The sequence below is a fragment of the Alosa sapidissima genome, chromosome 14, assembly GCF_018492685.1.
Source record: "Alosa sapidissima isolate fAloSap1 chromosome 14, fAloSap1.pri, whole genome shotgun sequence".
In the NCBI taxonomy this organism is placed as follows: domain Eukaryota; kingdom Metazoa; phylum Chordata; class Actinopteri; order Clupeiformes; family Clupeidae; genus Alosa; species Alosa sapidissima.
In genome coordinates, this window is record NC_055970.1 from 10,059,977 (window position 1) to 10,074,385 (window position 14,409).

The 14,409-nt window shown below is 40.4% G+C and overlaps 1 protein-coding gene across 1 annotated transcript; it reads left to right on the forward strand.

Moving 5' to 3' along the window:
- Nucleotides 1-8,568: 8,568 nt before the first annotated feature.
- On the forward strand, nt 8,569-12,128 carry foxf1 (forkhead box F1). Its single transcript, XM_042061384.1, has 2 exons — nt 8,569-9,841; nt 11,032-12,128. Exons 1-2 carry the CDS (start codon nt 8,860-8,862, stop codon nt 11,196-11,198), a joined length of 1,149 nt encoding a protein of 382 aa, XP_041917318.1. The 5' UTR covers nt 8,569-8,859; the 3' UTR covers nt 11,199-12,128.
- The last annotated feature ends 2,281 nt before the right edge of the window (nt 12,129-14,409 follow it).

Sequence of the window (14,409 nt, forward strand, 5' to 3'; positions counted from 1 at the left end):
CATTGCACAACGACATCGTCTATTGTTGTGCGCTGTTTGGGAATTCTTAATTGCTTTTTCCAAATAGCCTCCCCACAGGAAAATCCCCCTTTAAAGAGTGGTGGTGGTGGGGCGGGAAAGGTGGCGGGGGGCGGGGGGGTGGACAGAGCAGCCGCGAGGCCATGTAAATACAGTACGGATGCAAACGCTGGCTCTCTCGTGTGCTCTCTTTAAATTCAAATCACTGTATATCAAAAGATTAAACCTGCAACAGACGCCACCACACCAACCCATTCTCTTCTCTCTCATGTTCAGCCTGAGTGGATGTCTACTGTGTGATGTCTCTCCACTGATGTATAATGGGCTGACATGGACAGACTCTGGTTAATTGTGTGTGTGTGTGTGTGTGTGGGGGGGGCGGGGGGGGGGGGTGTGGGGTGTGGGTGGGTGGGGGGGTGCTAGGGGGTGGCAGAGCAAAAGAACACAAACACGAACTTCACAGTGGGTTCCTTTCAGCCACCCTCCCACAGGCATGTGTGTAGATGTGTGGATCTAAGAGGCCAGTCTGGATTGTAGGAAGCACAGAGAAGTGCGTGAGAGAGGGAAAATGGCAATTTTATAGTGGTTTCTCTGGCATTTCGCCCCCAAGGAGAAAGAGAATCTTTTGCGATCCATAGCTCTCAATTATCATTAGTCTGAGGAATTCTAACAGGCAGGAGGTAGGAAGAATGGGGAACTGATGGAGGTACTTCATTGGATCCCTTTGATAAGAAGATCAGCCTTCCTGGAAACCCTGTAACTTTATATAGATATATATAGAGATATATATAACTTATATAGAGATATATATAACTTTGTTTGCCTAACTTAAACTGTAACTTAAACTGCACTTATTGTCTTAAAGGAATTGCATATGGCTTCAGACCACCATCACAGTCCTTTTTCATTTTCATCCTCTGACCCTTCGCGCACATCCTCATCAGTGTGCATGTGTTTGTATACTGGCCGAGGCTTTGTGCTGCATCCTAGAAGTGTTAAACGATAAAGGATGTTATAATCCTGAAGTAAAACTAACGTGTTGTGGCCAGACCGTCATCGGGGAGACATATTTACGCTTCCCAGTGTATTCTGGTTCCTCCAGTTTAAAGTAGGAAAAATTAAATATGAAACCGAAGCTCAATCGTTCGTTTCTTCCGTCGGGATATGTTTTGTTTACTTGTTTTCTTTTCGGTATGCGCTAAGCATGCTGTCATTTTGAGTGAAAATAAAACTCTTGGGCTTGTGCTTGCAGAGAAATTTCACATAGGCCACACTCAAGCAGTTTCAGTTTATTGCCACGAATTCAAGTCAAGTTTTCATGGCTCCTGCCCTTCACTTGTGTCAAGTTTTGATGCGGCTTTGTAAAAGTACCTCATTTGATCCAAAGAACAATGAAATTGTTGCGTTTGTTTCATTTATTTTTAATTGCTTGCTTGTAGAGCTAACAACGTTTTTAGGCTTTAATGAAGAAATCTCTGTTTATTTTTAAACATGCGTGCCTTAATTCTAAGGCCTGTACCGCGCTTTATCCATCTATTATTTTCATTTGACAATGCCTCTGGGATGACTTGGTGATGCTTGAAATCCAGGAAGAAATTGGCACTTGCAGACTTCTATAAGCAGCCTAGTTCTCAAGGCATTTGGCCTGATTGCTGTTGCTGAGAAATAATACACTATCTGTTTTAAAGACCATGAATTTGTGAAAGGCAAAGAAATAAGTGCAAATATTGTACAATTTTGGGAAACAGATTAATTTAAAAATAGGCTATGGGTCGTGTGTTAGTGTTCCATAATGTTAACACACTTGACCGTGTATCACGTCTTATTTCTTAGAATAATGTATTTGGTTTTAATAAAGTTAGAAGTTTAATGGTGTGTGTTTTTGCAAAATTTCTATAATGCTGTTAGAAAATTTGCCGGTAGGCCTATATTGTTCTTGCTGAGCAATCATAACTAGGCAATGTTTGTAAGCTTAATTACGCATCATTTTTGAGCTCAGGCGCAATCAAAAGAGGCTTATGCCCCAAACAAAATTAGCAATAATAAAGAATTTAGGTTGTCTAAGTATTTCCGAAACAGGTTTACCATGTAAGTTCATTTGCACGAGTTGAAATCACAACCCAAACAGAAATACTTTGATTTAGAGACAGCTACCTTTGATAAAGTAAACATGGGCCTACCGGAGAATTCCACCATGGCAGTCAGGTATAAGCGTTGGTCGAAAGGAAGTAGACATCAAAATATTTGCCTAAGAGAGCGTATTTGATGATGAGAGTTCTGGGTAATCTGGCCAGAGATGCAGAGGTCTGGACACAAGTATACAGGACAGAGGTCATCGTTGCTCTCAAGGAGGCTTCGGGCTTGTTTTGGGGTAAGATTCAAATGATCAATGACCATGTCACCCACTTAGGACCACCATGAAGCCACTTCAAGTCCCTTATTATTTTGTGTTTCCTGCGAGCCAACAAGCAGATTTGCCGTTCAGTCAAGTTCTGTTTCTGACGTGAGTGAAGATCTGAAACGAGGTTAACTCAAACAGTCCGGTGGCTTGGGATTTCATTGCAAATAGGCTAATGAAATATCACTCATTGATGACGTAGGCCTATGCTATTAATTTAATACACTAATTAGGCCTAAATATTATGCCCATGTGCAGACAATGCGTATTAGCCTGCGTATTATGTATGTTTTGAGGTACAGAAATACAGTATCAATGGGTTTAGCCTTAAACCCAGACCATAGGCTATCTTAATCTATTTATTTATATGGTTTACTGTATACCCATGCTACAAGAGGAAATCTCATTTGCTTAGCCTTTTCAAGTCTGTGTTGTCCTAGAAATTCAAGCATACATATTCATTGAAATAGGCCTAGGCCTACATTTTGTTATCCGTTCCGTAAATTATAGTTTTCGTATTTTGTAGGCTATTTCAAAGAAGATCCGTCATTAAGCAACATATTGACCTGAGTATTTGAGAGCGTTGGATAGCCTATGTGACCTTATGGGGAATTAGTTCAGCAGTGTTTGTAAAAATCCCTACATACCAAATTAAGTGAACCACTATCCTTATATGTTGCAAATAAATCAGATGAATATCTATGTTTACATATGAGAGGGTCGCCCTGCCCAGATACCTCGTGCAACCTATCCAATATTCACCTGCTTCACGTAGGTTAGCCTACTACACCATCCTATCTTCAACGACTCAAAGATGCTATTATGTGTGGGGATCAATGACAGTCATTCCGTCCGTCCTTACAAATCAATCTGTACTCATGAAGCAAGCGACAATAGAGCAGTTTTCAAAGCAACTGTCGTGTGATGTGAACATGGTCAACATAGTTGCTGTGGAAGGTCGATCGATTTACCCACTTGACCCTTTCTCTGTTGCTGTAGTGTCTTGGTACACTTAAGTACTTGTCCCGTTACGGTCAGACGATGCAAGCAGTCTGCCTTCCCGCCTCTTTACCACACCAAATCACCAGGGTGCAATGGCAAATTCTCGCCAAGGAAATTAAAAAGTCGTACAGTGCGATTTTAGCTCCGCTGATTACAAGAAAGGGTGGGGCCCCCATCTTTCACAGTTCAAATCAATCCCGCGGCCCAATGAGCGCAATCAGCCCTCTGTGTAATCCCATCCTTTTTCATTCACATAAACAGCACTTGAACAAAAATATACATGGCCACCTACTGAGTAAGTGAAAGTGATGTGAGTGTGCTAGCATGTGTGTGTGTGTGTGTGTAGAGAATGCAATAGGATTTATCTTATATCAAAATTATAATGATGTGCTATGAAGCGCATGGTAGGCCTACACAAACCCTCGGATATAATTCGAAATCACCTGAGACTCAGCTAATTAAACATTTCTCAGTGGCCATCCTTCTGTAGCCTACATCATAACTGAGATAATAGCTACTCACTCAGGTCGCTTACCTTGCTCATTTTAATTTTAAAAGGTCTGTCCTACTCCTCTCTGGAGCAAATGACGCAGTGACACAAGACTTATTTGTAGCCTACAACAGCATCTGCATCTTTATCTACCTCCTTCAAAAAATATGCATAGTGGTGTGAAAGGTGTTTCAAATCATGTCAACATGTACTTGAAATACTATTTTGCCACCATGTCCATCAAAAAAATACTTGGATAGCCTACTCATTAACACCTGAATAATACAGGTATTAAAGACAACTTAAGTTACAATGGTTCAGCTAACAATCTAGAAATACAGTATATCGTTCACATTGTATTCGCAATCTACATATGAATCAAGCATTATAAATGTAATTTCCCACCAAAAGTCTGGAAATTACAAGCTATGTGAAATGTTTTACCACTGTATTGTTGTAGCAGTTCTCTCAATCACACAGTGAACATCAACAGAGTCTTTCTTTCTTTGTTTCTTATACAGGGTCATGCAGGTGTTTCTTCACTATTATATTATGAACTAATGCAAGCTAACTGGTCCATCGCAACAACCAATAATAATATCCTAGTAGGCCTAATAATAATAATAGCCTAATAATAATAATACATAATAATAATAATAATGTGTTGCGATAGCATGTAAGTTTCCGGATGAATCGTATGGTTTTTAAAATACTACACACTATGTTCTTTAGGGATACTATCCAAATTCAATTAACTGATCAAAATAAACACATGAGTAGGCTAGATATACTTTAAAATATCGTTTTCCTAATAAAAACGTAAAACACAAATTCGTTTTCTATTCTTCCAGAATAAGTCAAATGCTACAATTAGCAGACTGGTTGGTCCTAAAGAGGGCGGAAAAGATGGTTCATCTTAGTGTTCTATTAGCTAGCCTACCTTGATTTTGAATTCCTTGTCTGTATCAAATAGTCAAATAGGCTACATTTTTGTATTTACCTTGATTTGGAATTCCAATTTTTGACATTTGATGTAGTCAGAATCAAATATGGTTCGCTTCACTATTTTAATACCCCAGTACAATAAATAGTGTTTCTTCAGGTTTGTACCTTGTTTGTAGCCTAGCCTATCCTATTTGAACCTGAGTAGCTCCCGATATAGTAACAGAGCCTCCATCAAGCTGCCAAACACCACAACGTTGCTCAACTAGCCTATACTTGAGAATTATGGATAGCCACATTGTTTATAAGTGATTTGTGGTTTCAAATAGAGATGTGTGTGACAACATCTGCTTAGAAATGCATTGTCTGCTATACATAGACTAGCCTATATATTGCTGAAATTTAGAAACGGGTTTGAATATAAGGCGTTAAATATTTCAGTCACTGTTGAACGACTTGCGACAAGGTAAATCAAAACACACAAACTAAAACTATATCACCTGTTAGGCTATATCAGGAGAAAAGATTAGGTTATCCGTGTGCGTTTATTTCTAAGTAAGACATCCCAAAAGCTCGTGGATACCCATCTTGCCAAAACGGCAATTATTTCATATATCAATCGATCAAAATGAACATTTTAGAGACGTTGTTACGCCAGCGATGAGGAATTGTTCTACCTAAGTGACTGCGCATTCCAGGGGATGCAATGCTGTCAAATATTTCACTGGCAGACGTCATGGAAAATGAGCGCGCATTCAAGAAGTGAGTGGAAGCCGGGAAGGATTTCTGAGAGCGGTTTAAAAATGGCTGTGTTATGGGGGACCAAAAAAGTGCTTGAAATTTCCTAATTTAATGGACTCTTTATTAGACCTTTTAAAATAATCAATTCACGCAAAGGCTAAGTTGTAATTTAAACTAAGCTAATAGGCTGAATTAGCCTACACTGTAAATTATAAATTGATTTAATTAATTACAGTAGGAATACAAGTGTTAACATCACATTTAGAACTGCTATCAAAATATTAAAACAAATATTCGCGGTGGGCCGATGTAGTCGTTATTAAACATGTTTGTTTTTGAGAATTTTATAACTCTCTCCACAGATACCAATTCAAAGTCTGTAGGTTGTAGTTTTGATGTTCTGTGGACACACTTTTTCAGTGTCGTTAAATAGCATGCCAATCATGGTTACTGGATGATCTATAATTCATGGCGCATGCACACTCTGCCACAAGTTTAAGTAAACACTGAAGCATCCCATATCTATAAACTACAGCCAGGTTGTAGAGGGCATGTCCTGGAGAGTGGAGGGGTGGGAAGAGTGTGAAAAGCACTGGTTTTGGGGAACGGGTCGAAACAAGGGGTGCTCTCGAAATGAAGTCATCAGCGTAATTAAATGCAGGGAGAGAGAAAAGACGGGCGCGCGCCTAGTTCTTTGGCGCGCTGGGTGGTCCATGTCTCTGATAAATGCATGGGCCCCATTCCAAGCGGGCGCTCCTTGTAGAGCGGTTAAAACAATACTTCTAGCCATATACATTCCTCACTTGGGTTTCAAACCTGGCCACCCCATCAAATATCTCCATTGCACCTAAACTGCACATTGGTCATGCGAGGATTTGTAGCCTATGTTATGGTCACCAGGAGCAATGTCACGCAGGCTCCGACCTTATACCATGTTTTGCAGTAGGATAGGCTACAACTCAACTCAACGTGTATTATATATGACAATAACTTGCATGCATTGTTCTTGGCATGCATGTGATATTTTGAGCAGCCTTCTATAAAGAGGCACCATCACATAAATGTTTTTTCCTTCTATCGTGGGTAATTAAAAAGTCACCGATAATTTATTTATTTTCAAAAACGGTAGTCTAATAGCATACAGTTACATTTAAGGGCAGTGCGATAATAGAATAGAACTTGAATTTCCCCTGGGGATCAATAAAGTATCTATCTATCTATCTATCTATCTATCTATCTATGTAATGAATGCAACTACAGTATTAAGACTGTGTCAATAGTTGCACCTTTAAGGCAGTGTCAACTGCACGTTTCAATGGCATCAGGAGTGAAAGTTGTGCACTGTGCACACTGGCATTTGCTAACTGTTTGTAGTTTACTTGCTTAAAGTAAATGTACAGAGCTGTGTGTGTAAAAGTGCTTATTAAATCCGACTGCTACGAAAGGCCTGAAGTTGGCAGAAACCAAAACAGCAGCCAGAATATCTTATTTCAGGGACCGGCGAGCCACCCGGAGTGAACCTGCAGGGCCGTCCGTCTGCGAGGGAGCGAAGGCTGAGAAATCTCGAGCTCTCCCGGGATCAATGAATACCAGTACTGCTTTCAACAGCTGAAGGCAAAATAGCAGAAGTTCTCTGCCACGCACAGACGGCGGAAAATGTATATTTAGGCTTGCGCAAATTTGGCTTGAAATGGTTTTGTTATAACACAGACACGAACATGTTTTTTAGTATTTTAAAACCATGTTAGTGGAGAGAACACTCAATCTTTCCCGGTTTATTTCACTGCAAAGAAAATAAGGTTAAAGGACGTCGATTTGGAAAGAAAGAATATATGGTGCTGAATGTAAATAATCTGGAGCAGTCCGTTACTTATGTGACCACGGAGTCAAATTGTTGCTTACACACTCAGTATCCTACACAACATCATTGTATGTCACAAACTAGAGTTAATCAAAACGCTAGGCTACATGTCCACTTTGTCGTCGTTCATAGTTGACATTATTCTAATTACTTGCCTTGAACTTGCGAATGGCTGGGTTCATCTTGAAGGTTTGCAGGGCGCTGTTCAGAAGACTCCATCCGAGTTTCTAGGTTCACAGCTCGGCCATACTACGGGTGTCTCTCCTTCTTTCGCAGCTAAAATATTATCTTCATTCTTCTTTTCTGTATTCATGATTAAAAACAGTATCCAAATGCTGCGCCGAGTGCTCTCACAAACGGGCACAATGTATCATCAGAGTATTAGCTGATCTAGCTGGACTTTTTGCTTGATTTTTTATTTAAAGAAGGCCAGGGAAAATGTTTACATTTTGCAGTATAAACATCCTGCCCATGTTCCTGTCTATCTTAAAAAGAAATCAGCATCGCGGTTTTTGAATGGGTACAGCTTTTCCTTTTCAACAAACTTTTTGAAAAGAATAGAATTTTACATTTATTCCTGATTTTTTTTAAATCGGCCCAACTATAAAAGGTTTCAGATATTCCAAAATGCTAGGCGACACCCACTACTTAATGTTTGGGCAACACATGCAAAACACTAATATTTTTGGTGTAAAAAAGAAACAAGTATTGCTCATGAAAGCCTACTATAAATTGGAATTACTAACCTAGGTTTATGAGCACACAGATGAAAACTACAGCAATCGTGTAGTCTAATCTGGAACTACCAAACATATTGCAGGTGTATACATATCAGTAGTATTACTATGTACATACATTGAATACATTCAAATGTAAAAAATGAGTTGTCTTTGTATAATAAAATATTCTTTACTTGGCGAAGCACTGGACGATACAGGTTAGAAATAAAAAAAAAAAACAATCATACGGAGAGTTGAGGCGGGCAGATGTTCCGGGAGCCCACCCCAGCGGAGTGGGAGGGGACTGGGCGGGCCTCTGGGCTCCTCTGACGCTCGGATGGTGAAGAGCTTTGGAAGGCACTGATGGCAACAGATAAGTAAAAGGCGATCTCCTAAGGAAAGACGAGAAGAGTGCGACAGAACTTGAAAGAAGTTCCCTCCTGTCCCTTGCTTTTTGAGGACGCTACTACCAGAGGAATTCGGGACACCAGTTGCGGGGTACACGTAATTACGCACGAGATAAAACCATTTTGTCCACGCATTACGGCTATAACTTCATAAGCTGTCGACTATTTTGTTTCTATTCGCTAAAAAGGTCAGTACAATAGTTTGAAAAGACTACCCATTAAGTAATTGTTATTAGCTTTAACGTGGAGATTTTGACTAAAGATTGAATTCCTAAAACCAAATGACGGCCGAGGTCCAGCAGCCCTCAGTGCAGACTCCTGCCCAAAGCAGTCCGATGTCTGCTCCGGAAAAGCCGCACAGTCAGACGTCAGTGATGGAGACGGCCTCCTCTACGACCAAAACCAAGAAGACAAACGCTGGTATTCGTCGCCCTGAGAAGCCGCCGTATTCTTACATAGCCCTGATCGTCATGGCCATCCAGAGTTCCCCTACAAAACGTCTGACTTTGAGTGAGATTTACCAGTTTCTTCAGAGCCGCTTTCCTTTTTTCAGGGGCTCTTATCAAGGATGGAAGAACTCCGTGCGTCACAACTTGTCCCTGAACGAGTGCTTTATTAAATTGCCAAAGGGTCTTGGTCGACCAGGGAAGGGCCATTACTGGACTATCGATCCGGCCAGTGAGTTCATGTTCGAGGAGGGATCTTTCCGCAGAAGACCAAGGGGTTTCAGGCGTAAGTGTCAAGCGTTGAAGCCGTCAATGTATAGCATGATGAACGGACTTGGATTCAACCATCTACCAGAGTCGTATAACTTCCAGGGGAGCGGGGGAGGACTGTCCTGTCCTCCAAACAGTTTATCTTTAGAGAGTGGAATTGGAATGATGAATGGACATTTGGCGGGCAACATGGAGGGAATGGGGTTGGCAGGGCATTCGATGTCACATTTGTCGGCCAACGGTGGACATTCCTACATGGGAAGTTGCACAGGGTCCACCGGGAACGAGTACCCACACCACGACAATTCTGCCTCTCCCCTGCTGACCAGTGGAGGAGTCATGGAGCCTCATCCGGTCTACTCAAGCACACCATCCGCATGGGCTCCTGCGCCCTCGTCCTCGCTGAATAACGGGGCCTCTTACATCAAGCAGCAGCCACTGTCTCCATGCAACCCCGGAGCGAATCCACTGCAGCCAAGCTTGCCAACGCATTCTCTTGACCAGTCATATCTGCACCAGAACGGACACAGCACAACCGACTTACAAGGTAATGTCACTTAATCAGGTCACACAGCTTTTCCTGTATATCATATTTAAACCAAACGAGTCTTAAACCAAACGAGTTGTTAAATTAATCCGTATTAAATTGCAGACACTGTCACAAATATATCTGGCTAAATCAGTCTAATTTCGATCAATGCCTGCTCAACTAAAATAATCATAGTCATGTTTAGTCCATGATAAATTGAGTATACGTTTTGAAAGTAATCAGAGCGCATTTTGTCTCTTTGGGGCTGTGTTTTATACGAGGGTAGTCTATCACTAATGATGAAGGCCCTCCACAATATAAGGCTATACTGGGTCATATAAACCGGCGTATAACCCTGTTGAGGGCGAATGGACAAAACTTTAAACCTGACTTTGGTCTCTAAATAAATTTCTGAAGGGGTCATCGAAGACAGGCCGAGGGCATCTCAGTAGGGACACGTGATTAGGACGGTGCCAATCCAGAGTCTATGATAACATGCGCGAGCAGGGCTGATTGCCCCGCGGTATACAGTCCTCAGGGACTCGCGTGCAAGTCGACTGTCAATTACAGACTCTACCACCCTCAAACCCACTTTCCAGGCCTTTTAGCCCTCCTCCCTGCAAAGACACAGATGACAACCGAGAGTGCTTGCTAGACGTTGATAAAATAAATACTTTTAAAGGGCCTTTGTAATGTAAGCACTTGCGTAATTATTTAACTAGTGAAAATTGGCTTTTTTGCTAACAGACATTACATTATTATTATTATTACTATTATTATTATTATTATTATTATTATTATTATTATCGTCATTATTATTATTATTACTATTATTATTATTATTGACTAGAATGGTGATGCTTTTGGTTGACTGTAATTGTGCTCTTAGTATTAGGCTTATACCTAACTAGGAATATGAGAGCAGTTTGATTTGGGTTAGAAATGTAGGAATCGTGCTATGACTTCCAAGATTATGGTAGGACACATTTCTTATTTATATCCAGGCGTGCATAATACGTATTGGATATAAACTCAGGGCGCAAGGGCGGCATGTTCTTCATTTTTATTTTTCAGGCTTTAAAACGTTGTGTTTCTACTTTTCTAAATCAGGCCTTCTGAGTCCTTGCAGTTACACATGAGAGCCATATTTTGGCCCAAAGGTTTATGACGGCGTGTAAAATACACCAATTTTCCTCCTTGTCTTACAGGTATCCCTCGGTATCATTCCCAGTCTCCAAGCATGTGCGACAGGAAGGAATTCGTCTTCTCCTTCAATGCGATGACGTCGTCAACGATGCATTCACCGAGCAGCGGGTCTTATTATCACCATGCACAACAAGTCGCATATCAGGACATCAAGCCGTGCGTGATGTGAAGGCAGTATCTTGAATTAAAAGACAAGACTGACAAAGAGCCACTAAACCTAGTATGCAGCTGTAGGGGAGCAAGGGAAACGCTCAGTCGCAGCCCCATAACAACGTGGCCTAGAGCAGAGATGGCTTTTCATGACTGCGAAGATTACCAAGAAGCAAACTCCAGTCACTGATTTCAGTGAGCAGTGGATCCAGTCGCAGAACCACGACTTCAGTGACCGTTATTGCGGTGGGAAATTACCAGAAAGGTGCATTGACTTGATTTCAATTTCCCGAGTTGCCAGCGTACCACTACCAAAGGTAACGCCGCAAACAACCTCCATAATTCCAGTGCATCTCAACCCCTGCAGCCGCTCGGTACTATAATTCTGCTGGCGGATAACTACCACTTGACAATTTGTATTTTTCTTCAAACTCATTTGTATTTTTAGACAAAAATGATTCTCTATTATACTTTACACTCGGGTTTTTAATTGCAACACTATTTTATGACTTCATCTATTTTTAATCAGAAATGAAACTGAGGGGAAATGAAGGCACTTTTAAATACCAAAGCGCAACTCATTTTATTTATTCTGTGCATATTTTAATTGTAAAAAATATCGCCACATATTGAATGCTTTATTGGCAATATTTGCCCAGAGAATTTTTTACTGAGGTTCAACAGATAATGGAGAATAAATGTAAGCACTGTTAGTTATTACTTGTCTTTATTTTGGTGTATATATACATACTGACACCCGTCTTACTTTTCCCAGCACTATAAATTGTACATGATGTAATATCGTTGAGTGGACTTTTTGTCTACTTTCATTGCTTTAGATTAGGCTAGTATGTATTTTAACTACTCACGATTTGTATAGAATTAAACGTATTGGCATGAAGTTTGTTCAACTTTTGAAAACGTCTATAAAATTGTTTTCCCTTTCAAATGAAGTGTCATGGTTTTTCAATTATGGATTTATTTCACATTATGCAACCTTACTAGGCAACCCATTATTTCTTAAAATCCAAGCGTAGAAAAAGTGACTGGTTTTGACAACCATGTAATTCTTCTATAGGTAGGCAACACTTGATGAATACCAAAACTCCAGCGTACGCAACCAAACCGATTGCAAGCATTCTTTCTCCTGGTTTTGACATTTTGCTAAAAGGTTTCAGTGGTTCTTTGTAAGAATGGCTATGACCAAAAATGAGAATAAGCACCCTCTCAAATATTAACACCGTACCAAAGACCTCTGCAAGCTTATCATTTTGCAAAATGTATTGGTTTTTGGTTAATTTGATTGTCAAGATGGAAAACCTGTGTTAAAGTTAATGTGTAAAAACGGGTTGTTATATGACCCCAAAATAGGCCTATTTTGCATAGTAGGCTATTTCATCTCGCATGATAGACTGACAACCACCAGAACTTATGACCATCATTCCCAGTCATACCTAATCCCACATAGGTCAAAACAGACATAGAATATTTTTGCGATGAATAGACAACCTTGTTCCGTAGGGGGAATAGGCCTTGCGCCTTTTATTTCAATTAAAGTCACATGTGACCTGCAAGTAGTGGTTTTACTCCCTATGTACAGATTTGACTAGATTTGGGTGCATTTATAAACATGTGTGCTCTGCCTTGTGTTGGAAATAACTTTAGGCTAGAGAAACTCGTGTGCGTAACAGCAAGTATGAATGGCGGCATTTAAGCTGAAGTTTGAGCACGAGCCGTTTTTTAATGTCAGAATAGCCTTGGTTATGATAAAAAAAACACATCTAAGAAATCAATACACGTGGTCATGAAATTCATATTAGCTCAACCATGTAGATCTCAAACGAACATGCCCAATAGGTTAATTTGAGAATATTCAATTCGGGCAAAGGCCTTGTGGTGTAGCATTAGCGGCACCTATTGGCAATATGTCGCTGGTTGCTGTAGGCCCTTCTACCTTCTAAGTATCTAAAATTTCAAAAGTAAGATCTGCAGAACATCTAAAATTCAAAATGCCGTGTTTGACTAAGTCGCTGCAGACGCGGAGTGGGCCGACGCAGCCTGGCTGAGAATAGAGTCACAAAGTGTCGTTTGTAGCCTATGTTTTTTTGTGAGTCTTCTTATGTAACGCAGAACTGCAATTTCATTAGATGTTTTACACTCATATTTTAACAGACCGGGTTAAGCCAGTACACTCTAGTTAGCCTTTTTGGTTTAAGATCCCGACTTTTGTTTATGCTATCCGGCCTACTTTACCCTTCGCTCCTTGTTTTTTTAACTGTTCAATTACGGACTAACAATGTCAATAAAGTTGAATTTATTGTGAATGTGCCTGATTAAGTAGGCCTAATATAAATAATTTATCTCTGCTAGATATCCCTGTCTAAATGTCTAGAGTTTAAAATGGTTTCCCAAATATTTCCACAGTGCTTGATTCAATTATCCCCACCAGTTTCATCTAGATATAAGAGGAACCAAATTACTGAACTACAAAAGGATCATACAAATATTGCAAATCTGTCTCCATCAAATAAAACAAATGCTAAAATATTGATGATCACAGATCCGGTTTATCAAGTGGTGGGCTCCTAAAAGAAGACTGCAGTCATGAAATGTTTCATTTGTTATGATCCCATTATCATTCAATAGAATTACATTATTGCTCACCATCTCTATTCACTTATACCTCAGATGGCTCCATGGTTTTAGTTCAATCAAACACACAACTCATCATGTATAGTATTTATCAACAGGTTAAATAGTGATTTTAGACATGTTTCTGATAGACAAACAGTCCTACAGAAATTAGGATTGCTATTAAGTATGCCCCTGCTAGGTTCTCCATATTGGCCCTCTGCTTGTATTCTAGCCTATATTACTGCCTTATCTTGACTAGTGACCAAGCGCTGAACCCAGAGAAATTCTCCTTGTATGAGCAGGGGGGTGCAGCATATCCACATTTCTCTGCGGAGCTGGGACCACACATTAGCCTGCTGATGACGTTAGCCAGAGCGGAGCGTTTTGGCCCGGACAAGGAATTAAATTCTTGTTACTGGCCCACAGCTGTTAGCCAGGGCGGGTGACAGAACCATAAAAAAAAAAAGACCTGCGCCTGTACTGGCCTGGCTGGAGACTCGGAGAGGCATGCTGATCTTGTACATCTGCCTTAAAAAATGAAAAGAGAAGGCTTTGGAAGCAGCCGAGCACGCTGTATACTTATATGTTCATGCAGT

Bases quoted from the DNA above. Each gene is read 5' to 3' on its own strand.
- foxf1 (XM_042061384.1), top strand. From the start codon at position 8,860: ATGACGGCCGAGGTCCAGCAGCCCTCAGTGCAGACTCCTGCCCAAAGC. The intron at 9,842-11,031 runs GTAATGTCACTT...CTTGTCTTACAG, and splicing joins CAGCACAACCGACTTACAAG to GTATCCCTCGGTATCATTCC.